The sequence below is a fragment of the Culex pipiens genome, chromosome 1 (genome assembly GCF_016801865.2).
Source record: "Culex pipiens pallens isolate TS chromosome 1, TS_CPP_V2, whole genome shotgun sequence".
Taxonomy (NCBI): domain Eukaryota; kingdom Metazoa; phylum Arthropoda; class Insecta; order Diptera; family Culicidae; genus Culex; species Culex pipiens.
The window spans coordinates 10,252,955-10,278,111 of NC_068937.1; the positions used below are offsets into that span (position 1 = coordinate 10,252,955).

The following is a 25,157-nucleotide window of genomic DNA, read 5'->3' on the forward strand; positions in this document are numbered from 1 at the left end:
CTTTTCCATTTGTGCGATTTATGGTAATTTTATTTCTAAGTCAGAATACCAAACAAATAACAAATCTTATTATTAGGAGAGTTTTTGAAATGTATAATATTTCCTGTTATTAGCGTGTTATTAAACATTTTCAGTATAATATCACTTCAATACCAAATTTTGTTTTTTTTTATCAGAAACTGTTATTTTTTTTCTTCTTAAAGTTGATGTTCAGGATTAAATAAAAACACTTTTTGTTATTCTAACAGGGTTTGTTATTGAAATATTATTAATTTTGTTATTACCATCTGCCCGAACGAGGAACAGATCAACCATTAGATTTTCTCCCACAACCATGTGGTTAAATCTATATTACGCAGTGTGATGTAAGTTAAGAAAGTGAGATTTAAGTGAATCTGCGTCGAATCAGCATCGTGCTCTTCGAGGCAGCTTTGGTCCATCCAGCCCAGTATATTCCTTGTTTTGTCTTTGAATCCTTCCAGAATGGACCATTAAGAATTCTAAAATGAGGCAATTATCATTATTATTCCTGGACCATAAACAAATTGAGAGAATACTCACGCGTAACTGCATCCATTGAACCACCAACCACAGCCATAAACTTGTGGACAGTTGGTAGCTCTTTCGTCGTAGTTTCTGTCATAGGTTGAAAATTTAATATTTTTCGTAAACTGCATTTGGTTGCCCATATTTCCGTGGTACTCGTCCAAAGCCAACATCTCGTACCCCTCACCCTCTCCGGCCAGTTCAAAACGCTGATACCGAGCATATCCCTCGTCAAATTCATATTCAAGCTTCACCAGTAACTCGTAGCCTCCACCCGCCGTCAGCTGGTGAACCGGCTCCAGTCCCAGCCAAAACTCGCCCGATTTGCCAACCGACCCAAACCCGTCCCGGTACTCGGCCCAGCTCCGGTTGAAGCTGACGGCGCCCGAGAAGCGACGCTGAATCACCAGCCAACCGCCGTCCAGCTCTTTCATGTCGCAGACTACGGGTTTGACTGAGGAGTCTGGGAGTTCCAGGCGGTACCGTCCCGAGGTGGTCGCTTCGTCGCAGGACTTGATGATGCGCTGCTGGTGCTTGGCCAAACTCTCCAGCAGCGAGCTCTGTTGGCTGAGAATCGAATTTTGCACATCTGAACTAAAAAAAAAAAAAACAACAGATTTAAATCATCCCAAAATCAAACCAACCTCGCACAAACTCACACATTTTGCAGCTTCAGCTCCAGCTGGCTCAGACGACGTTCCCAAAGCAACGAAGCGTCCGGTTCATCCTGGGAACTGGCAACGGAAGTAACCAACAGGAAGCAGCCCAATATCGTCACCACCAGCATGATGACGGTGATCTCGCGAGGCAACCCGGCAGCCAACTGTGGAACATGAAACGTTGTTGGACGACATTATCTTGCTTAATTTCGTAAAATTTGTGTTATTTTTAGAACTGCCACATTTGATAAGGATGTATTTTTTCTTTAAGGGCTAAGAGAACCAGCTGGGAGTTTTTTCAGTAAAATTGAAATATCTCGAAAACGATACATTTTCTCAACAAACCGACCCGACATTTTATAGCCAACATTCTTACGCACCTACTGGTTAAATATGAGCTTGATTGGTTAAGTCTAGCCTGAGTGGTTATCTTTTTAGTAAAAGGTACTAAAACACGTTGAAAAATGCCTTATTTTCCTCCCAACTTGTTTAAGAAATTAAAGCCTTTATGGAAAATCTAAGCTCGACAGTTTGTAGTCGAGACAATTACCTGCAATTTGATATATATAAAGCCATACTTTAGTTGTAAAATATTTGAGTGGTTATCTTTTTCCCAAAAAATATCCGAAACATAAACAAATTCGCGCAGATTTCTACTCTCTCATTTTGTTTCAAGCTCGCGTGCTGACAGTTCGTTTGCAGTGGTGCCAGAATATTTTCTTTATATTTTTTAAAGACTTTTTAAATCATTATATTTTTTTTAATGATTTTAGAAATTTCAGGTAGGTTTTTTTCTGAAGCTACAGTTAGTTGGTGGTTGATCTATGATCTGTTGAGAAGTGCTAGGACATCTACCAACTCTATGGAGTTCAGAGATGAAGGTCAACCTGATCAATGGCTGCTTATATCAATGACTATGAAGTTGGAACATCTTCAGGTAGCTTCAGTGAGTTACACTGGGTAGATCTATGGTCTGTTGAATAGCTCTAGGATATCTACCAACTCTACGGAGTTCAGAGATGAAGGTCAACCTGATCAATAGTTGCTTATTTCAATAACTATGAAGTTGGAACATCTTCAGGTAGCTTCAGTGAGTTACACTGGGTAGATCTATGGTCTGTTGAATTGCTCTAGGATATCTACCAACTCTACGGAGTTCAGAGTTGAAGGTCAACCTGATCAATAGTTGCTTATATCAATAACTATGAAGTTGGAACATCTTCAGGTAGCTTCAGTGAGTTACACTGGGTAGATCTATGATCTGTTGAGAAGTTCTAGGACATCTACCAACTCTATGTAGTTCAGAGATGAAGGTCAATCTGATCAATAGTTACTTTGATCAATGACTATGATGTTGGAAAAATCTTCAGGTAGCTTCATTAAATTACAGTGGGTAGATCTATGGTCTGTTGAGAAGTTCTAGGACATCTACCAACTCTATGGAGTTCACAGATGAAGGTCAACCTGATCAATGGCTGCTTATATCAATGACTATGAAGTTGGAACATCTTCAGGTAGCTTCAGTGAGTTACACTGGGTAGATCTATGGTCTGTTGAATAGCTCTAGGATATTTACCAAGTCTACGGAGTTCAGAGATGAAGGTCAACCTGATCAATAGTTGCTTATTTCAATAACTATGAAGTTGGAACATCTTTAGGTAGCTTCAGTGAGTTACACTGGGTAGATCTATGGTTTGTTGAATAGCTCTAGGACATCTACCAACTCTGTGGAGTTCAGAGATGAAGGTCAACCTGATCAATGGCTGCTTATATCAATGACTATGAAGTTGGAACATCTTCAGGTAGCTTCAGTGAGTTACACTGGGTAGATCTATGGTCTGTTGAGAAGTTCTAGGACATCTACCAACTCTATGGAGTTCACAGATGAAGGTCAACCTGATCAATGGTTGCTATTATCAATAACTGTGAAGTTGGAACATCTTCAGGTAGCTTCATTGAGTTACACTGGGTAGATCTATGATCTGTTGAGAAGTTCTAGGACATCTACCAACTCTATGGAGTTCAGCGATGAAGGTCAACCTGTTCAATGGTTGCTTATATCAAAAACTGTGAAGTTGGAACATCTTCAGGTAGCTTCAGTGAGTTACACTGAGTACATCTATGGTCTGTTGAGAAGTTCTAGGACATCTACCAACTCTATGGAGTTCAGAGATGGAGGTCAACCTGATCAATAACTGTGAAGTTGGAACATCTTCAGGTAGCTTCAGTGAGTAGATCTATGGTCTGTTGAGAAGTTCTAGGACATCTACCAACTTTATATAGTTCAGAAATGAAGGTCAACCTGATCAATAGTTGCTTATATCAATAACTGTGAAGTTGGAACATCTTCAGGTAACTTCAGTGAGTTACACTGAGTACATCTATGGTCTGTTGAGAAGTTCTAGGATATCTACCAACTCTACGGAGTTCAGAGTTGAAGGTCAACCTGATCAATGGTTGCTTATATCAATAACTGTGAAGTTTAAACATCTTCAGGTAGCTTCAGAGAGTAGATCTATGGTCTGTTGAGAAGTTCTAGCACATCTACTAACTCTATGGAGTTCAGAGATGAAGGTCAACCTGATCAATGGTTGCTTATATCAATAACTGTGAAGTTGGAACATCTTCAGGTAGTTTCAGTGCGTTACACTGGGTAGATCTATGATCTGTTGAGAAGTTCTAGGACATCTACCAACTCTACGGAGTTCAGAGATGAAGACCTTATCAATGGCTGCTTATATCAATGGTCAATATCTATGATCTATGGTCTGTTGAATAGCTCTAGGACATCTACCAACTCAATGGAGTTCTGAGATGACATTCTTTACAAAATCGACCGACATTATAAAATTTTGATTTCATATTTTTGTATTTTATAAATATTACTAGGAAACTCAGAGAAATTATATAGCACCTTCAGAAAATCAGCATTTTTGAATAAACTTTTTCCCACTTGCCTCTTTTGTTCATTTATATTTATGAAAAAAAAATATTTAAAAATGCAGTTTTCAGAATTTTTTTAAAATAATCATTTTATGATAGTTAAGTTATGTATTTTTTAAGAGTTTTACTAATATTTCAAAACTCTCTTTATCATAACTTACAAATTTGCTCAAGACACTATATCAATAAAACTATTCCTTCTAGAGATCGCCAGCAAATGACCAAGAAGGTAAAAAAACCTCAAATAAACTAACAAACAACGACATCCTTTCCAAGATACGGATTTTTGAATATATACAAACAATTTTTGAACGGACAGATGTCAAAATTGATGCAAAATACTTTCGCTTTTTTGCATAAGGCCTATACATTTTTAGCCATTATTTAGATTTTTTCGTTTATTTCTCTTTTTTTCGAGAAATCTGAAATAACTCAGGGGGGCACTGTTGATTCCCAAAATCGACGGGTAAGCGTGAAGTTTCAATGTTTAAGTATCCCGTAGATCATGAGTTTTACTAATTTGAATGCTCTTGCAAAAATAAAAATAAATAATAGGATTTTATTTTATAATTATTATCTGGAATCATTTTTGGTGGGAAAAAGAAACTTTATCTTCAAACTATGTAGAATGATAATTGGGGAAATTTTTGTATGTTTGGATGGTTAAAGACTCAAAATGAATTCCGTCTAAATTATTGCAAATGTTCTGATAGAAACATGCTTGGTCATTTTCCATAAGCTATTTACTATCAGATATTGAATTTCAACATTTCAATGAAACAACCATTGGAAATGGCATTATACACCCGAACAGTGGATATGCAATCATTAGTCATCCAAAAATGTATGATTTGACGAAACAACATAATTGTTAAAATAAAAGCTTTTTGTCTTTTTGTACATTGAAAATTTAACAAAATTCCAAAGATTTTTTAATTAATCCTAGCATGCCAACAATGATTCTAAACGCAGGAGAATGTATTTTAAATTGATTTCATTTGATTTCACTTGAAATTCCATTACAAATTTGAACTTATTAAGAAATAATTTTTTTTGTCCCCTTTCAAATTTAAGAAAAAAACAAAAACGAAGTTGACTTTATAGCTGTCGGCAACCATTGCTAGTACCAATCACTAGTGTCTTCCTTTTTATCTACAAGGACTTCGCCGCCCTGGGCTCCTAAGCGTATGAAAGTATGGCACGGAGCGACGGCGCCGAATACCCATATTTACACAAAGAATTTTAGAGCGCCCGCCGCGGGATTCGAACCGGCAACCTCTGGATTGTCAGTCCAGAGCGCGGTCCGATTGATCCACACGGACGGGTCCAAATTTAAGAACATCTAGAAAATCTAGAAATTGAAATGAATGAGAAATTTATGAGAAATTGTTGAAATTTAAGAATATTTAAAGTTTGAAAAATTTATGAAATTCAAATCATTTAGTAAAATTGGATAAATTAAAATTAGGCAGAAGCAATTATTTTTTGAAATTTATGTCTTTCGACTCTGAACAAAGTCGAGAGGGGGGAGGGGGGGGGGAAATTTTTTGCATTTGAATGAAAAAAGTGTTTTAAAATGCATTAAACACCTGTCAAGTTATTTTGCAATCATAAGTTCCCAAAATATCTAAGCATTGACGAAAATTTTATTCTTGAAAGAAAAAAAAGTTTTTGCGGTGCTGAACATTGTAATTTCATAAAAGTTCAACATATTTTTAAACGAGCTCAAACAAGCTAAATATGATAATCAATGCAGAAAGGGCATTTCAGATTGTTTTGTGTTGATTAGAGCACTATTTTCATAAAAAAAATCAGTTTTATGAAACAAAAATATTTGCTTATATATTGAAGAAATTGAAAGAATCAAGAAATTTAAATAATTTAATGAAATTTAAGGACATTTCAAGGAATTGACGAAATTTGAGAAAATTAAATATATCATAAAATACAAATAATTCATAAAACTCATGATATTAAAAAAACTAACCTAAAAAATTCAAGAATTTTTTTGCAATAAAAAAGGTAATTCAAGCGTACATTATAAAGAGGAATTATTTTTGTTTTTTTAGTTCTAAAATTTCTAATAATTAAAAAAATAAATAAAAAATTTAAATGATACATTTTAAAACAAATTTAGATATTCAAGAAATTCAGGAAATTTCAACATAAAGTAATTAAATAAAATGAATAAAAAATAGACTTTCAATGAAATCCAATAAAATTAGAAAGCTACAAAGTAAAATTTGAAAAATGCAAGAAACAAAAAAAATAAATAATGAAATTTAAGTTTAAGAAGTTTGAAGAAATCAAGAAATTAAAAATTATATATTTAATTCTAAAAACTCAAGAATTTCTAGAAAATTCAAAATTCTAGATAAAAAATTAAGAAATTTAGGCCGTTTCAAATATTTTTCAAAGTTTATGTCGCCCCCCCCCCTCCCCCCTTCAAAATTTCTCTGAAAAATTAGGGTGCAATAAATATTTTTCCAATAAACTTCAAAATTTCCATGAAAATAGAAGTCTAATCAACTGAAAACAATCTAAAATGCATTTTTCTGCATTGATAATCAAATTCAGCATAATTGGGCTTGTTTAAAAATGTTTTGAATTTTTATGAAATTTTAATGAACAGCACCGCAAAATATTTATTTTTCGCAAAAAAAAATAAAATTTTCGTCAATACTTAGATATTTTGGAAACTAATGATGGCAAAACAACTGGACAGGTGTATAATGCATTTTAAAACAGTTTTTTCGTCAAAATGTTGAAACCATGGCTCGTAATTTAAATTTTTATACTTTATTATTTTTTTGCCTCCCCTTCCCCTCGACTTTGGTCAGAGTCGAGGAACATAAACTTCACAAAATATTTGCAACGGCCTTAAATAATTCAACAAAATTTCGAATCGAATAATTGTGAGGGGCCAAAAAGTACCAAGAGTCGGCGCACCTGCTCAGTTATTTCTTCACTTAGAAAAAATGTTTTGTAGAATCAGCCTGTACGAGGTTTGCTTCAACAAATTTTTTGTTGAATATAATCAACAAAAATTTTGCGTTGAAACAAACCTAGATTTTCTCAAGTCCAAAAAAGTCCTTCAGTGTTTTGAAGAAAAAAAATGCTTTGACGTTTAGCGTTGATTCATCAAAAATAATGACTTTTGAATCAACAAAATGTTTCCTTACATAGATCTAGGATTTTTTCTCAAAATTTATTTTCCCTAAAAGAGCACTCAGCTAGAAAAATCTAAACGTAGAAATATGTACCCTCCCTGCAAAGGCTTATAAATTGATCTCAGTTGAAAGGTTCTCCAAATCTCTGAATTACAAATGTAACATCCTTGAACAAAACTGCTAAATTCTAATAAAAACACTAATTGAATTTAATTGAAAATGTTGCCTTATTTTTCTGCGTGTTTGATAAGTTGTTCGAAATATATCTTTGATCTCTAATCCAGCCCACAATAATAAATAATTGAAAAATATTTTTCTACCTCATTGAGTAACTATATAAAAAAAATCAAATTCTTCAGACTATTTGGGAAACATGTTGTAATCATTTTAATAAATATTTTCCAACCATTGCAACTAAACATTGTGGGGATCGTTACGATAAAAATCTAATTCTGGATCAGTATATTATTTTTGTTGTATCTTATGTATTTTTGTAGTATTTGATTGTTTTAAAAAATATGTTTCTAATACTTCGATGCCTCTGTGTTCTCTTATGCTAACAAGATTGGAAAACCTGCAAGCTTGGAACAAGTGAGCACAGAGATGTATGTATGTATGTATGTATGATCCCCATACCCGCAGGCAACTTGGTCCTGGAACACATGTGAGCGCTAGGTGAACAATTCGATCATCTTTTACTCCGTAATCTGTACACCCACGTGCATAAGTTTTTTTGCACGAATTTTAGTGCTACAAATACCGGCGCAAAGAATAAAAAGAAACCCCTTTCCCCTCCCCAAGCACCGGAAATTTGTAGCGGGTGTAGGGACATTTTGTATAGACGCCCTTGCTCCCATCACGTCACTGAGGGTATGGAGCGACGAGAAATTAATAAGCATGCCCCCCTAGTCGAACCTTCATTAGAGAAGCAGGCAATCCACAACTCACAGCGAACGACCAAAGGAACACCCTACCGCGTATATAGTAATATTGGCGTGGTTTGTCTTTACTGAAGTGTATGGATGTTAGAGTGAATGAAAGTGTCAATTGGAAATAAAAATGGAAAGCTCTCACCAAATACGAAGAATCTTGGATACAGCTCAATTTCGATCGCCTCGCAACATGACACTTGAAACTTCACAAATCTTGAATTCCTGCCTTGATCAGCAGAACCTCCGGCAGCAGTCTTTGTACTGCACGAATGACTGCAAGCGACCCAAAACTTTAAAGTGGCTGGATGATGAACGCCACCCACATCTGCTTCGACAATTCTTGAAAGACGTGGAACCACAGGAACGCTTAAGCTTATGGCCACTTCGTGAGGTTAACAAGCTCCTATCTTGTTGCTGCTGACATCTCCTTCCGGTGGAGCAACTTTTCCGAGTCGTGGAAGACGTATTTCAAAAATTTCACAAAATATTCTGCTTGTCACTTCCATCAATGTCTTGAAACGGAAATAGGAACGAGATCTCCGGATTTTGCGAAACTTTTCACTTTTGAAGACAATTAAAAAGGTTAAAAAATGACAGCAATCAAAAACGCGTCCGACCACGGGCACAGATTGCTTCGATCACCTGGAACAAGTGAGCACAGAGATATCGACATATTGAAACATTTTGCAATCAAAAACTTTGGCGGTCATTGCTATAAAAATCAAGTTCTCGAACAATGTACGATTTTCACTGTATTTACGTATTTTTGTAAAATTTTGCCGGGACCGTGGTGTAGAGGCAAGCGTGGTTGCCTCTCACTCAGTCAGCCTGGGTTTGATCCCAGAAGGTCCCGGTGGCATTTTTCGAGACGAGATTTGTCTGATCACGCCTTCCATCGATTGGGGAAGTAAATGTTGGCCCCGGTCTAACCTGGAGTTTAGGTCGTTAGCTCAATCCAGGTGTAGGAGTCGTCTCCCTGGGTCCTGTCTCGGTGGAGTCGCTGGTAGGTAGTTGGACTTACAATCCAAAGGTCGTCAGTTGGAATTCCGGGGTGGATGAAGGTAAGGTGTAAACAGAGGTTTGCAATTGTCTCAACAATCAAGCCTTCGGACACCTAGTTTCGAGTAGGAATCTCGCAATCAAGAACGCCAAGGCAATGCTGTAGCAGTGACCCCCTTGACTGATTTGCAAGAACTTCATTCCCCCCACCCCCCCCCACCCTCCTTTATTTTTAAGTTATTGGTATCAATGCAGAAATATAATTACATTTTTTTAGGTTTGCAAATAGATTACAATTTTCATAACAAATTAAATTGTAGTAGGATTTGAAAACTTTTTTTTTATTAAAAAAAATTACTGACATTTTGACAGTTTCGCAGGATTGAATTTGATTGATTGGTTGTTTATTTGATCATTTTTTCTTCTTTTCGTTTAAATTACAATAAATAAATTCAATTGTAAAATATGTACAAAAATAAAAAAAAATATCTGTGGCAGAAGACAAATTACTCTAAAAAAGTAAAGAACTCAAATAATATTTGAATTTTTTTTTCAATTTCCAATAATTTTTCAAAAAAATTTTCTTGTTAAAAAGTGTACAAAAATCTCGTAGAAACCAACAAAAAAACAGTCACAAAAAAATTACAAAAAATTTACGAAGTTTAAAATAAAAATGCCTGAGAAATATTTAAAAAATCATCATCAAAGCATGTCAAAATTATCAGAAATTGACACTTTAATGATTATCTTTTTAGAAAAAAATAATGTTGTTATTACTAATCAAAGAAACTGCAAGTTGCAAAGAATGTGTCAGATAAAGGCATTGAATTTCTATTGAACCTTCATTCCCCCCAGGGGGGAATTCCTCATTGGTTGAGAAACACTGCTGTAGAGCGAACAATTTATTTATTTTTGTAAAACTTTGTAGTAGGTGCTTGAATACAAAACTCTTCAGATTATTTTAGAAATATGTTTCAAACACATCCTAGGATTATTTTAGAAATATGTCGCACACACCGCACATCCTAGTAAAGTCAGCTCATTATTGTATTACTTTGCCTTATTTTCATTTTGAATTCGATCTGAAATCAGTTTGCGTCCATAACCAGGGGGCTCTGGAATTATGAGCTTTTGGTGTGGGGAATTGTGGTATAAAAAAATATTTGAAGAAACATGCTCGAATCAAAACTGTGGAAATCATCGCGATAAAAATTGAGTTCTAGAACAATCTTTTGTAGTAAGTTATAGTACTTGAAAACAAAATTCTCCAGTTTTTACAGAAATATGTATCTAATACTCGATGAAACATTTTGCAACTAGAAACTGTGGGGGTCGTTTCGATGAAAGGCGGATTCTGGTACAATAATGGTATTTTACTGTATTTTACGTATTTTTGTAATATTTTTTAGTACTTTAAAACAAAACGCTTCAAATTGCTTTTGAAATATGTTTCCAACACTCGATGAAACATTTTGCAACCCAAAACTGTGGGGTTCATGTCGATAAAATTCGAGTTCAAGATAAATTTTTGATGTTTAACTGGTTTTTACGTATTTTTGTTATATTTTGTTGTACTTGATTACAACACTCTTATGATTATTTTAGGAATATGTATCTAACACTTGAGGAAACATTTTGCAACTAGAAATTGTGGGGGTAGTCACGATAGCAGTTGAATTCTTGAACAATTTTGGAATTTTACTGTATTTTACGCAGTTGAATTCTTGAACAATTTTGGAATTTTACTGTATTTTACGTATTTTTGTAATATTTTGTAGTATTTGAATATAAAACTCTTCAGATTGCTTTTGGCATATGTTTCCAACACTTGATGAAACAATGTTCAACCAAAAACTTTGGGGTCATTGCTATAAAAATCAGATTCTCGAACAATGTACGTTTTTTACTGTATTTACGTATTTTTGTAAAATTTTGTAGTACTTGAGTACAAAACTCTTCAGATTATTTAAGAAATATGTATCTAATACTTGATGAAACATTTTGCAACTAGAAACTGTGGGGGTAATCACGATAACAGTTGAATTCTAGATCAATGTTTGAATTTTGCTGTATTTTACGAATTTTTGTAATATTTTGTAGTGTTTGAATACAAAACTCTTCAAATTGCTTTTGAAATATGTTTCCAACGCTTGATGAAACATTATGCAACTGAAAACATCGGGGGTCATTGCTATAAAAATCAAGTTCTCGAACAATGTACGATTTTTTGAAGAATTTACATATTTTTGTAATAATTTATAGTACTGGAATACAAAAATCTTCACAATGTTCTTGAAATAATAATTGAAGATTTTTACATCAGAAGTAATATGGAATCAACGGCATAATTATTGGTATCACGTTCATGCGACGCAAAAGTATGCCTATCGCCTTGCTGGCAGCACGGTGCACACGGCGAGAGAGAATAGAGAGAGAAAGCAACGCACGGGGAGAGCGAAATCTAGTAAGCGCAAAACGACAAAAATCGGAGCTCGGTCTTTCTCTTAGCCCTTAAAGAGCTAAGCATGTTTAGCAGTGAAAGTGGATTGTCATTTTTAGAGTGGTACACATTTGAGCATTCAAATTAAATATTTTTAAGTGGAAATTTAGAGCCTCCGTGTTTGTGTAGAAATGTTTAGTAATACTTCCCGGGCAGAAAGTTGCATCTTGGAAAAATCTACCCATGTTCGTAAAAACACGAACAAGTCAAGTTCACCCCAGGGTATGGTTAAGAGATAACCGAACATGGCCACGAACATAAATTGTTCGAGGCGTATCTGCGAAAAATCTTGTTGAGTTTATTTGACCAACAATGCCACATCAAGTTGAGTTTATAGTAGCAAACAACTGAAATCTTCCAAAAATCATATCAAGTTCATAAAGTAGATTTTGATCCCAAAAATAATTTTATTGGTTTTTAATGCACCCCGCCACAATTCAGACCCCCCCCCCCCTCCCCCCTTCTTCCTCTTCACAAATATGAGTAATATTGCAGGAATATACGCACTTACATCAAAACAAGATTTTTCAAAGTTGAAAAAATATTTTACTTTAAAAACTCATTAAAAAAAATGTGGAGAAAGCGTTGAATTGCCAAAATGTCATAATAATTTTCCAAATCACGAAAAATCCAAAGTCTCTATATTCCATTTTTTTTAAATTAAAAGTAACAGTTTATGAAAATATTCCTAAAATTGCATAAGTCCAAAAATCCACAGTAAAATTCCAAAAAGCCTGGTAATGTTTCTTATCAAAATAATTTTTCAAAATGTTGAAAAATATTCAACTGGCTGAGAGCAAAAATTTCGCAAAGTCCTGAAAATCTAAAAAATTCTACCAAAAATCTTATCGTGATACTGATCCCGTAAATTTTCTAAGTGCCGGAACGATTTTTGTAGGGGGTATATCAATAATTATTAAAAACCAACTTTCGCATTTCAAAATTTCAATGAAGACGTTTTGTTAGGGACATTATTTTAGGAACAAACTGATGTTTTTGTAAAAATCGGACGAAAATTTCCTGTAATTTCGACGATTTTTCCGAAATTTTGGTTCAAAGCAAAAATAAACATCAAAATAATTTATCATGTTTCCAAACTCCTTTTCTAAGTCCCAAAAAAATGCTTTTTCTGTAAAAAGTATAGAATTAAAAAATATACGCAAAAATTTCAAAGTCCAGCATAAATAAAATCAAACTTTAAAATATCAGCTCATGAAAATTATTCTAAGTATCGGAAATTGAAAATTCGGTCAGTGACTGCAAATTTTTCTAAGTCCAGCATAAATTTGAAACAAAGTCAAAATAATCATTTCATGATGTTCGGGTAAAATTTTTGAAAAAAATTTAATTTTCGAAATTTTTGCTAAGTCCAAAAAAACTACCACTAACAGCTCAATATCAACTGTAGATAATGCAGTATGATCATGGAATATACTTTCCATGATACGCAGTCGGTTTCAAAAGTCGTCATAACTCGAGGAGTTTACAGCAAGATGCAAATAAACAAGCCAAGATAGTTCGAAGTTATCGCAACCAACTCACTTTCCGCCCGGGTTCTTCAAAAAACGTTGTTGACGATAGAATTATCGAGGTTCGATAACAATACCGATATTTCCATCAGTATCCCGAGCATGGGTAAATAACAAGGGAAATGCGTAATAATACCTTTCTCTGGTATCAATACCAAATTTTGGTATTCCTGGACCCTTTAAAATTTGTCTTAAGGATTATGCAAGAGCAAAATGTGGTATCATACCAATTTAAGGTATTGTTTTGATATTGCAAAATTGCAGAATTTGTCAATAGTCGAACACCACATTTTGGTATAATTTTGGTATTAAAGTGTTTTACCAAATTCCTCTGAAACTATGGTAAAATTTTGACCAATTTCGACAAAATAATTAATTTTGCGCTAAAATGATGTCTCAAAGCGAATGCTTTCATTGAAAACCGGAAATTTCAAACCTGATTTTAAACATTTTTGTTATACCCCCTACAGAAATGACGTGACATTGTGGAAAAATGTCTAAGTCAGGATGCCACATTTTGGTATTATTTTAGTATTGAAAGGTTTCATCAATTTTCTCTGAAACTATGGATTTTTTTTAATTTTTTACGAGGTAATTAATTTTGCGCTAAAATGACTTGAAACCCAAAAATGTTAAAGCTGATTTAATTTTTTTTTTGTGATATACCCACTAATATTTTTTTCAAAAACGTTGAAATTTTTCTAAGTTGGGATAACCAAATACTTTGAAAAACGAGTCAATCAACAGATTATTGAATTTTGGTGAATTTCAATCCAGTTTCATTTTAATAATACTTATTTTTCAATCTTGTTATTTTTCAGAAGCTTCAAGAACTTCAAGTACAGCCGTTCATCAATGACAAATGCATTCGGTGTGGTGAAGAATATCACTAAAAACAACACGGAATCATCAGGTGAGTAGATTTGGTTGTTGCATAAGGATCATTTACGTTTTTTTCACTAACTGCAACTGCTGCACTAAAAATGGTATGAAAATAGCAAATTTTGGTATTACTTGTGCAAATACCAGCGACCAAAATGTGCTCTTGGTTGCCCAGTAATAGATGGTAAAATACCATGAAATCAAACCAATATCATGTTTGTGGAAGACCACAGGAATACCAAAATATGATTTTCCAAGAGCGCGGGAATACCTAAAATTAAAACCATGACAATACCAAGTTTTGGTATTGAAGCAATGTTCAAAAATCCAGAAGACCTCAACTTGGTATTGAAATGATTTTATTTTGTGGTATTATTTTACCTTTGGAATAACATGGTATGGTATTGTTGTGCCCTTCCACATGCAAGCTTTTGTTATGATTTCATGATATTTTACCATCTATTACTGGGCAACCAAGGGCACAATTTGGTCGCTGTTATTTGCCCAAGTAATACCAAAATTTGGTATTCCCGTGTTATTTACCCCTGCTCGGGATCGTCAGGATGAAAACGATAATCTGGGATTTCGGTCATTCTTTTTTTTTGTATTTTTTAATCCGACTGAAACTTTTTTGGTGCCTGCGGTATGCCCAATGAAGCCATTTTGCATCATTAGTTTGTCCATAGAATTTTCGATACAAATTTGACAGCTGTCCATACAAAAATGATGCACGAAAATGCAAAAATCTGTATCTTTTGAAGGAATTTTTTGATCGATTTGGTGTCTTCGGAAAAGTTGTAGGTTTGGATAAGGACTACACTGAAAAAAAATGATACAAAAAATTCTTGCAAAATTCATTTTTGCATAAGAGTTTATGTTATCATAACCAAATTTATTATTAGTCTGATATTGGTTGAAAGTCAAAACAACTTGGGAATAACATTTTTTGTTATGGAATAATAACTCCAACTGTTCTTGGGATCATCCCGGGCAGACGGTAATAACAACATTCATGCCATTTCAATAACAAATACTGTTAAAATAACAAAAGTTGTTATAGAATTTTCATGCAAAATCTAGTTTGGCATAAGAGTTTAATAACAGTTTATGTTATCATAACATTATTTGTTATTGGTCCGATATTGATTGAAAGCAAACACAACATGGGAATAACATTTTTTGTTATGGAAGAATATCTCCAAATGTTATTGGGATGATCGGATTAGTTGTTAAAATAACAACCCGAGCAGACGGAAATAACTTGGGAATAACATTTTTTGATATTTGAAAATAATAGGCCAATAACATTTTATGTTATTTATAACAAGATTTGTTATTCGTCGTTATGATTTTTTTGTTATTTAATTGTTATTATAATAACAGACTAATAACAATTTTAGTAATTCTTCGAACAAATCTTTGTTATTATTTTTTGTTATTTTAACAACTAATCCGATCATCCCAATAACAGTTTGAGGTATTCTTCCATAACAAAAAATGTTATTCCAAAGTTATTTTGGCTTTCAACCAATATCACGCCAATAACAAATTTCGTTATGATAACATAAACTGTTATTGAACTCTTATGCAAAAATGGATTTTGCAAGAATATTCCATAACACTTTTTTAACAGTATTTGTTATTGAAATGGCATGAATTTTGTTATTACCGTCTGTTCGGGAAAGAATAATAACAAAGATTTGTTCGAAGAATAACTTAAAATGTTATTAGTCTGTTATTACAATAACAATCCAATAACAAAAAAATCATAACGGCAAATAACAAAAAAAAACGGAATCGACGTAACACCTTATAATGTGGCCCTCTTAAACCTTGCGGTTTCGTCAACGGATCCACAGGCGTGTATCGTTCTTTTTGCGACAAGACTCCGCCTCCCGGGTCTCCTAAGTGTGAAGGTATGGGCACGGGGAGAGGGCACCGAATACCTATATTTACACTTAGAATTTTTTGCGTCCGCCCCGGGATTCGAACCAGCGACCTCTGGATTGTGAGTCCAGTGCGCGGTCCGATTGATCCACACAGGCAGATAACAAAACGTGTTATAAATTACATAAAATGTTATTGGCCTAGTATTTTCAAATATCAGAAAATGATATTCCAAAGTTATTACCGTCTGCTCGGGATCGGCTTAATTGTTATAATAACAAAAAAGAATTACAAAGATTCGTTCGAAGAAAAACGCAAAATGTTATTATTCTGTTATTACAATAGCAATCCAATAAGAAAAAAATCATAACGGTGAATAACAAATCTTTGTTATAAATAACATAAAATGTTATTGGCCTAGTAATTTCAAATAACAAAAAATGTTATTCCCACATCATTTCCGTCTGCTCGGGTTCCCTTTTTGTCACTAAAACTGAATTTGCAAAAAAAAAATACTATTTTTAATTTTTTTTTTATTTTTTGTTATGTTTTAGTGGACATAAACGAAAACTTTTCATAAATTTCTAGAATGGACAACAAATCTTTGACCGAGTTATGAATTTTTGAATCAATACTGATTTTTTCAAGAAATCATACTATTGGTCGCAAAAAATTTTCAACTTTATTTTTCGATGTAAAATCAAATTTGCAATCAAGAAATACTCTAGTGACATTTTGATAAAGTGCACCGTTTTCATGCTAAGGCCATTTTTTGGAAACTTATTTGAAAAAAGTCGCAGTTTTTCATTTTTTTTAGTATTTGCTAACCTTTGAAAAAAATAGTGTTGAAAAGCTGAGAAAATTCCCCACATTTTGCGATTTTGATCTTTGTTGACACGACTCTAAGTTGCTGAGATATTATTATCTTGCAAAGGTTTAAAAACAGGAAAATTGGTGTTTTCTAAGTCTCACCCAAACAACCCACCATTTTCAATGTCGAAATATGAAACACTCGTGAAATTTTTCGATCTTTTCGAAAACAATATTTTATTTTATTTTTTCAATCAAGGCTAACATTTCAAAAGGGCATATTTGGCCCTTTTTGAAAAGCATGGCCAATATCTCAGCGACTAAGGGTCGTATCAAAAAAGTTTAAAAAAAGCAAAATATAGAGAATTTTCTCAGCTTTTCAAAAATATTATTTTCAAAAGTGGGCATGTGCACTTATTTTAAAAAAATTAATAACTGCGACTATTTTCAAAAAAGTTACCTAAAAATGGCTATAACTTGAAAACGGTTCACTTTATCAAAATTCCACAATAGTAGTTTATGCAACATGTTGCAAAAAGATGATTTTTTTAGCACGAGTCGTACCAACAAGGTTCATCGAGTTGGATAAATACGAAGGGTGCTGAAAAAATCAAGTTTTGCAACGAGTTCCGTACAGCACCCATTCCAGTGCTGAAAAGTAGACTTTTCAACATTTATTTTGAAAAGTGTTGCTATTCGATTCTGTTATTTTTGGTACAGAAAGGCTGTTTCGTCATTGAAGTATGACAGGAAAAGTAAGTTGTTTCATGGCGGAATTGCAAAAAAAGAACTTTTTGATTGCAATATCGATTATATGTCGAAAAATGAAGTTGAAAAAAATTTGCGACCAATATTTAGATTTTTTTAAAAATTAGTATTGATTAAAAAAATCATAACTCGGTCAATGATTTTTTGTCCGTTCTGAGAATTTCTGAAAAGTTGGCATTTGATGTCCCCTAAAATATATCAGAAAAAATAAAATGATAAAGTTTAAGAGACAAAATGTAACATTAAAAATCACCAACATTTTTTTACTGTGTATCATTTTTTTTCCAGTGTAGTCCTTATCCATACCTACAAGTTTGCCGAAGACACCAAATCGATTAAAAAATTTCATCAAAAGATACAGATTTTTAAATTTTCAAAAATCGTTTTTGTTTTTTTTGTATTTTTTAATCAGGCTGAAACTTTTTTGGAAAATTATAAAGACAAAATTATGAGGCAAAATGGCTTGTTTGGGCATACCGAATGCACCAAAAAAGTTTAAGCCGGATTAAAAAAATATAAAAATTAAAATTAAATAAAAATACACACTCTTTTAATTCGTAGAGAACTGACTCTTCTGACTTGCCTTTAATCAGTTATTCCCTTTAATTTTATTTTGTTTTCATTTTCTTGGACACCCGTACACAAATCCAAACCTTCGTTAATCCCCAAATTGTATTTAATCACTCCCCACTCTGGCTAACCAAGAAAATATTACTCAATCTCACCATTCTACTTAGTCAATCAGCAGGACTCTAAGTCGCCTTCATTAGCTCAAATGAGACGAATTTTCGATCAAAGTTTTCGCGCGAAAATATCCCGACTCATTCCCAGCGCTGAAATGATTTTTGAGTCCCAGCCTTAATTATCGTTAATTTCTTGACGCGAACGCTTCTTCTGCGCCTTGCAGCTTCCGATTAGTTCTCAAACAGTTTTGGTGGTGATTTTCGCGCTTGCGAGAAGTTGACCAATGAAATAAAGACAAAAAATGGTTGTAAAAATTTGACGATGAGGAGGAGAGGTGTGTAAACAGAAGCATTATTAAACATGACGAGCAGGATCTAATTGGTGGCTCTTTTGGTTGCTGTTTTGCGAGTGTTCTTCGGGAAAGATCTTCTCAGAATTGATTTCTTTTCAGGTTTTTTTTATGAGCGTTAGGATTGTTGATGATCGAAAATTCTTTTGAAAATTGTTAAATTATAACAGCAAAAACAGAAAAAAGTACTTTGTTTAAAGTAATTTGATAAATTTGTTTGAATATAAACTAAAAACTAAAAACTAAAAACTAAAAACTAAAAACTAAAAACTAAAAACTAAAAACTAAAAACTAAAAACTAAAAACTAAAAACTAAAAACTAAAAACTAAAAACTAAAAACTAAAAACTAAAAACTAAAAACTAAAAACTAAAAACTAAAAACTAAAAACTAAAAACTAAAAACTAAAAACTAAAAACTAAAATACTAAAATACTAAAATACTAAAATATTAAAATACTAAAATACTAAAATACTAAAATACTAAAATACTAAAATACTAAAATACTAAAATACTAAAATACTAAAATACTAAAATACTAAAATACTAAAATACTAAAATACTAAAATACTAAAATACTAAAATACTAAAATACTAAAATACTAAAATACTAAAATACTAAAATACTAAAATACTAAAATACTAAAATACTAAAATACTAAAATACTAAAATACTAAAATACTAAAATACTAAAATACTAAAATACTAAAATACTAAAATACTAAAATACTAAAATACTAAAATACTAAAATACTAAAATACTAAAATACTAAAATACTAAAATTCTAAAATACTAAAATACTAAAATACTAAAATACTAAAATACTAAAATACTAAAATACTAAAATACTAAAATACTAAAATACTAAAATACTAAAATACTACCCTTAAACTACTCTAAAGGGATCTATTAAATTTTAAATCCAAGATGGCGGCCAAAATGACGATGATGAAAATCAAACATCGGATAGTCGAAACTTCGGAGAATCGAGGCCTCGAGCCTGGACTGTACTACAATACTAAAATAAGGGATAAGCGATAAGGATATTATGGATATGTAAACATCTTTTTATTTGATTTTTAAATTATGATTCAAAAGGTTAAGTTGCTTGCCAACCAAAGGTTAATTGCGAAAAATCGAACAAAACTTATATTTCGCAACGCTAAACTCCACTAGAATTACTCACCGCAAATCGCGTCATCTTCTCTCTCATCAGCCAACATCAGGTTCTAATCACGTCGCGCTTGGTTCAACGAGCCCCTCAATTTTTTTCAGGTTAGGAATTTTCTTACCTTGCCACGGCCTTGGCTCATCCTTTCTGGCAAGTCAGTGGCGTGGAATTCCTCACGCTGACGAACTTTTTGGCGATTTTTAAAAGTGAATATAGAAAAAAATACTGGGTTTAAAGATTCTGAAGTCATGCTTGGATCAGCGTACCCGGGCAGACGGTAATAACAAAATTCATGCCATTTCAATAACAAATATTGTTAAAATAACAGAAAGTGTTATGGAATATTCTTGCAAAATCCATTTTTGCATAAGAGTTTAATAACAGTTTATGTTATCATAACAAAATTTGTTATAGTTCTGATATTGATTGAAAGCCAAAACAACTTTGGAATAACATATTTTGTTATGGAAGAATATCTCCAACTGTTATTGGGATGATCGGATTGGTTGTTAAAATAACAAAAAATAATAACAAAGATTTGTTCCAAGAATAACAAATCTTGTTATAAATAACATAAAATGTTATTGGTTATTTTTAAATATAAAAAAATGCTATTCTCAAGTTATTTCCGTCTGCTCGGGTAGTTTAGTGGTTTAGGAATGAGTCAGAGTATTGTAGTTTTTTTTGTTTACTTGAACAAACATCCGGACAGTCACGACGTTATTGTGGATGTTGATGGATGGCAGCATTAGCACTTGCTGTGGGAATTGTTTTTTTTTACAAATTGAAATTGATATTATAGGATTTTTTTCATTAAAGATAATGCAAAAGATGGACAATAGATAATAAATAAGGGATAAGATAAAAAAGGTAAGAATTAAGAGATAATGGAGAAGCAATAATGGATAAAAGATAAGGGACAAGGGATAAGAAATAAGGGATGAGGATAAGGGATAATGGATAAACGGTACATAAAAGAAATAACGGAAAAGGGATTAGTGATAAAAGATATGTGGTGTTCTAAACCGGCCTTTTTTCAGCTATTTAAAGATAAAAAATCCTATTTCAAATATACTTGAAATCATTTCATTAAGTTTGTCCAAATGAAATTGGCTTCTTCCGATTTCCGCAACAAAGTTAACACAAGAACCAGACAATTCTCGACGGAAACGTGCCAAAACGTCATCCATAATCACCTCGCAACACCTCTGCCAGTAACACAAACTGACCTATCATCCGTCATCGCGAGGTAGAACTTTGTACGAAATTCCACGGAAGTACTCCGCCAAGGCAATAAATAACTTCGCATCAATCTCGAAAAATCACTTTGAAATAGCATAGAGAGAGAGAAAAAAAAACCAACAAACTGACCAGCCCAATCAAACGTGTGGAATCTTCTTCAATTTTGCGTCATTTCTCGGATTCAATCACGACTTCAACTTTAGAAACGACCTCGTTCAAAGGGTCTTCTTCGATTCCTGAGTTAAACTTTTTGACACATTCTTATTAAATTACCGAAAAAAAAACTAGCCACGAACTTTTGGGGCCAATCAAGTTAGCCGCAGACGAGAACATCGAAATGACACCAACGTGTTTACAACCGCACCGGCTGGCTAGCTAAGAGGTGGACCCAGAACAAGCGTGACAGGAAACAACGCTTGCTTCGATGGTAAACTTGTGTGTGTCTCAAAACGGTTGACGAAGCGCTACTTGCGCAGCACGACCACAGAGTAATCCAGAGGACGCAGTCCAAACAAAAGTCATTCAAATGTTTGGCTCCGTTACGGTTTTACCCTTTGGAATCATAGCAGCTTGTGGCGTTATGTTTTGAGCGTTACTAGCCTGATTAAGAAAAAAATTCATCACAGTAAACTCAGGTTTTTTCTACTTGACATTGTTTTGACATTGTTAATGGACGATGAATTAATATGAAATTTCGGTCTTATTGTGACAAAACATTTCAATTGGAATGACAAAATTACACGTGAAAAACAATACATTTTTCTTCAGCATTGCATTTAGTCGTCACTTCCGTCAATAAAACTGACAATGTCTCTATTCACAGAAATAAGGAAAGTTAGACAAAGATGAAAATTATAAATTTATAAAAATTAAAAATCATTAACACAACCAAACAAAGATAAATTTCCTCCAAAATTAATTGTGTCAACACATCCATATATTTGTTGTTTCCTTGACGTTATTCGCCAAAAAATGGTGAAGAAATTATCAGTTAGTTATTTGTCTTAATTAACGAGCCTTTTCAGCCATAAAAGCTGTTTCGGCTCGACAAGAAACTATCAAGTAAACCCCAGTATTTGCCGATTCTGATAACAAGCCACGCAAAATTGCAACACAGCGTTCGGTCACAAGTGAAAATTCAACTTCAATCGGATGGTGCATCGTAACAGGTAAGACCACTTCCATCACAATAATCTCACACGTTAGAGAGTTCTCGTCGAGGTTCTCGTGTAAATCTTTTTGGCATTCTGTTTGTTTTCGTTCCAAATTATCAATTTATTCAATAAATATTTAAGAGTCATCAGAGAAAATAACTTTGTTGATATTGGGAATGAGAAATTTTTTGACAACCTTTCAATGTAATCTAGCCGACTAGATCGCTGTGAAAAAAATGTAACGCATTGAACGTCAGTTTGCCCCGAGGGTTACGACAAGCGAAATTTTGCTGAAGGGGCGATGTACCACGATGTACCGCGTAACGCAACCATAAATTAAATGCCAGTGCTCCCTCTGGATTACTCTGTGGCACGACGATTGCCCCCCGCGGCTGAATGGAACTTCTTTTCGTTTAACTTCCTTGATTTTAATATTTTCAAAATGTTTCAACAATGGAGGAAAACAAATATTGATCCTTGCACTGTCACTTGGATTTGGCCGCGCACTTTTCTCTCGCACTTTTGACAACAAGAGTTTGAAAAACTAGGCAACCAGCAGTTCCCGAGCAGACGGAAATAACGTGGGAGTAACATTTTTTGTTATTTGAAAATACTAGGCCAATAACATTTCATGTTATTTATAACAATATTTGTTATTCGCCGTTATGATTTTTTTGTTATTGGATCCCGGGCAGAAAATCGCATCTTAGAAGGAACACAAAAATATCATGGATTGTTTTTGTGAACATGGCATGATTTTTGTTTGTTCCAAAAACTAAAAAATTGGCCGCCGAAATTCATGATACTTTTTATGTTCCTAAACAGTGTATCATCAAATGTTTTATTTTCATTTCTATTTGATATTTTTGGACTTAGCAGAATTTCGAAAATCAATTTATTTGGGACTTTGAAAAAATTTCAACCCGTTTATCATGAGATGATATTTTGATGTTTGATCAAGTTTTCGCTGGACTTAGGAAAATTTCGAAAGCCAATTTATTTTGGGACTTAGAAAAAAATCGAAAACTCCATCATGAGATGATATTTTCTAGTTTTATCTTGTTTTCGCTGGACTTAGCAAAATTTCGAATGCCCAATTATTTTGGGACTTAGAAAAATAAAAACCGACCTGTCAATCATGAGATGATACAATTATTTTCATTATGTTTTCGTTGGACTTAGCAAAATTTTCACTCCTCCGCAAACTGCCAGTTTTATTAATGGAAATTTTTATTGATTTTTCTTCACTTTAATTTACTTTAAATACACTAGTTAAACTAATCACATTAAAAAGTATTTTACCGCAAATAAAATTTCATCGCAAAGCGCAAAAATGAGCCCACGCGCTCGCTCTCTATCTCTTCTCTCTTCTTTCGTTCACTGTTCGCACGCAACGCGCGCGACATGTCGTGACAGGAATCGGCAATCGGCAGACAGACAGCTTTTGCGTTCGTGGCGGGCTGGTTTGTTTACGTTTTCGCGCAGTAGTTTTCCGCGGATAAATTGTAGTCCGCGAATCGCCGCGGGTTGTGAGTACGTTCTGTGGCCGAAGGAGTGTGTGTTTGTTCGGTCCGTGGCGTTCGGGAGCCGCGATATATTGTGGTTAAGTGATTGCTTCTGTTTTGGTGGCTGTGGGGCGAAGAAAAATTTCCGCTCAGTGTTGGCGGATGCAAGGAAGCAAGCAGTTGTCCCCAGAAGAGAAATCCTCTTGCCCTCAATGTCACTTGGCCTCCTTCCTCCTCCTCCTCCTGCAGGTGCTGTCTTGACACGGATCAACGCCGGAACGATTTCGGTGGATTTGACAGGACACGGGAGTTCTCGGTGAAGGAAAACACAGCTGGTTAAGTTTGTTTTGATTTTGTGTCGCGTGATTGGAATCCTGATTTGTGGGGGAACATTGTTTTCGCGAATGCGCGATTGTGTGCGTGTGTGTTTGTTTACGTTTGGCGTATTCTTGGTGAACGGGTAATTACAACTGGATGAAACTTTCTTGGTGTTTCCGGAGGGGGTGAGCGAGAAAAAAACTGACAAATTCGCGTTGGTGCTGGCTGCGGCCTGTGATTGTTCATGTGACTGTGCTTTGGGGTTTGTTTACGTTTTTAATTGATTATTGTGAGTGTGTGGCAGGGGCAAAGACGTGACAATGTGACATTGCTTCTATCCTTTAGGGGTGTCTGTGACAGAAGGAAGAACCTTTCTCTGGTTATTTCATAGGAGGTAATCTATTGGGTGACTCTCGAGCAGTTTCCCGGTGAAGGTGGGAAGTGGAGTCCATCTGAATCGATGGTACAAGCTGGTTCGAAATACTTAGTAGGAAGAAGTATTTCAACAATTTTTTGACTCGGATAAGTATTATTTGCTTTCCTTTTCTATTTTTTTATTATATCATATTGGCTTATTTGATAAAAAACCCTGGAAATTATGTTTGAAAATTGATACTTTGTGTTTTGTTTTCTTTAACAGGACCACAACCTGGGCATGTATCGGGACATTCAGCATCTGGTTTTTTGTTTAATACGACAAATTAGCTGCGATGCAATGGTGCTTTGGTCGGATGGATTTGAAGAGGATTAACCAGGTATGTACGAAAAATATTATTTTAAAGTGAACCTATCACTGTTCAAACTTCATTTTGTTACTTTTGCGAATATATATTTTTTTTTTTCAAACCAAATCAATGTAGTCATAAATTTTATATTGATATAAAATACTAGAATATTTTGTGCGAATTATTGTTTCAATATTTTTAAAAGACGTTCTCGTAAAGAGATTTTTTTAAATTTCACGTTGTTGCAGTATTATATTGGTATAGTAATAGTCCTAAACTGAGATGAGGAATACTTTTAGAAACTGTTTAATTCAAAGAAAGATTTTGGTTTTGAGCAAATAATTCAACTGAAGAAAGAACATCACCTTTCTTCAATATTTGAT

General features: G+C 33.8%; 2 protein-coding genes across 2 annotated transcripts in view; one reads left to right on the forward strand and one right to left on the reverse strand.

Moving 5' to 3' along the window:
* LOC120431108 (trafficking protein particle complex subunit 1) overlaps window positions 1-25,157 on the forward strand; it is a 370,102-nt gene that overhangs the window by 13,408 nt on the left and 331,537 nt on the right. The window lies entirely within an intron of this gene.
* LOC120428549 (ficolin-1-like) lies at window positions 182-19,972 on the reverse strand. The gene is made up of 4 exons (XM_052706948.1): window positions 19,952-19,972; window positions 1,206-1,369; window positions 562-1,140; window positions 182-500 (listed from the first exon to the last, which is right to left on the reverse strand). Exons 1-4 carry the CDS (start codon window positions 19,970-19,972, stop codon window positions 386-388), a joined length of 879 nt encoding a protein of 292 aa, XP_052562908.1. The 3' UTR covers window positions 182-385.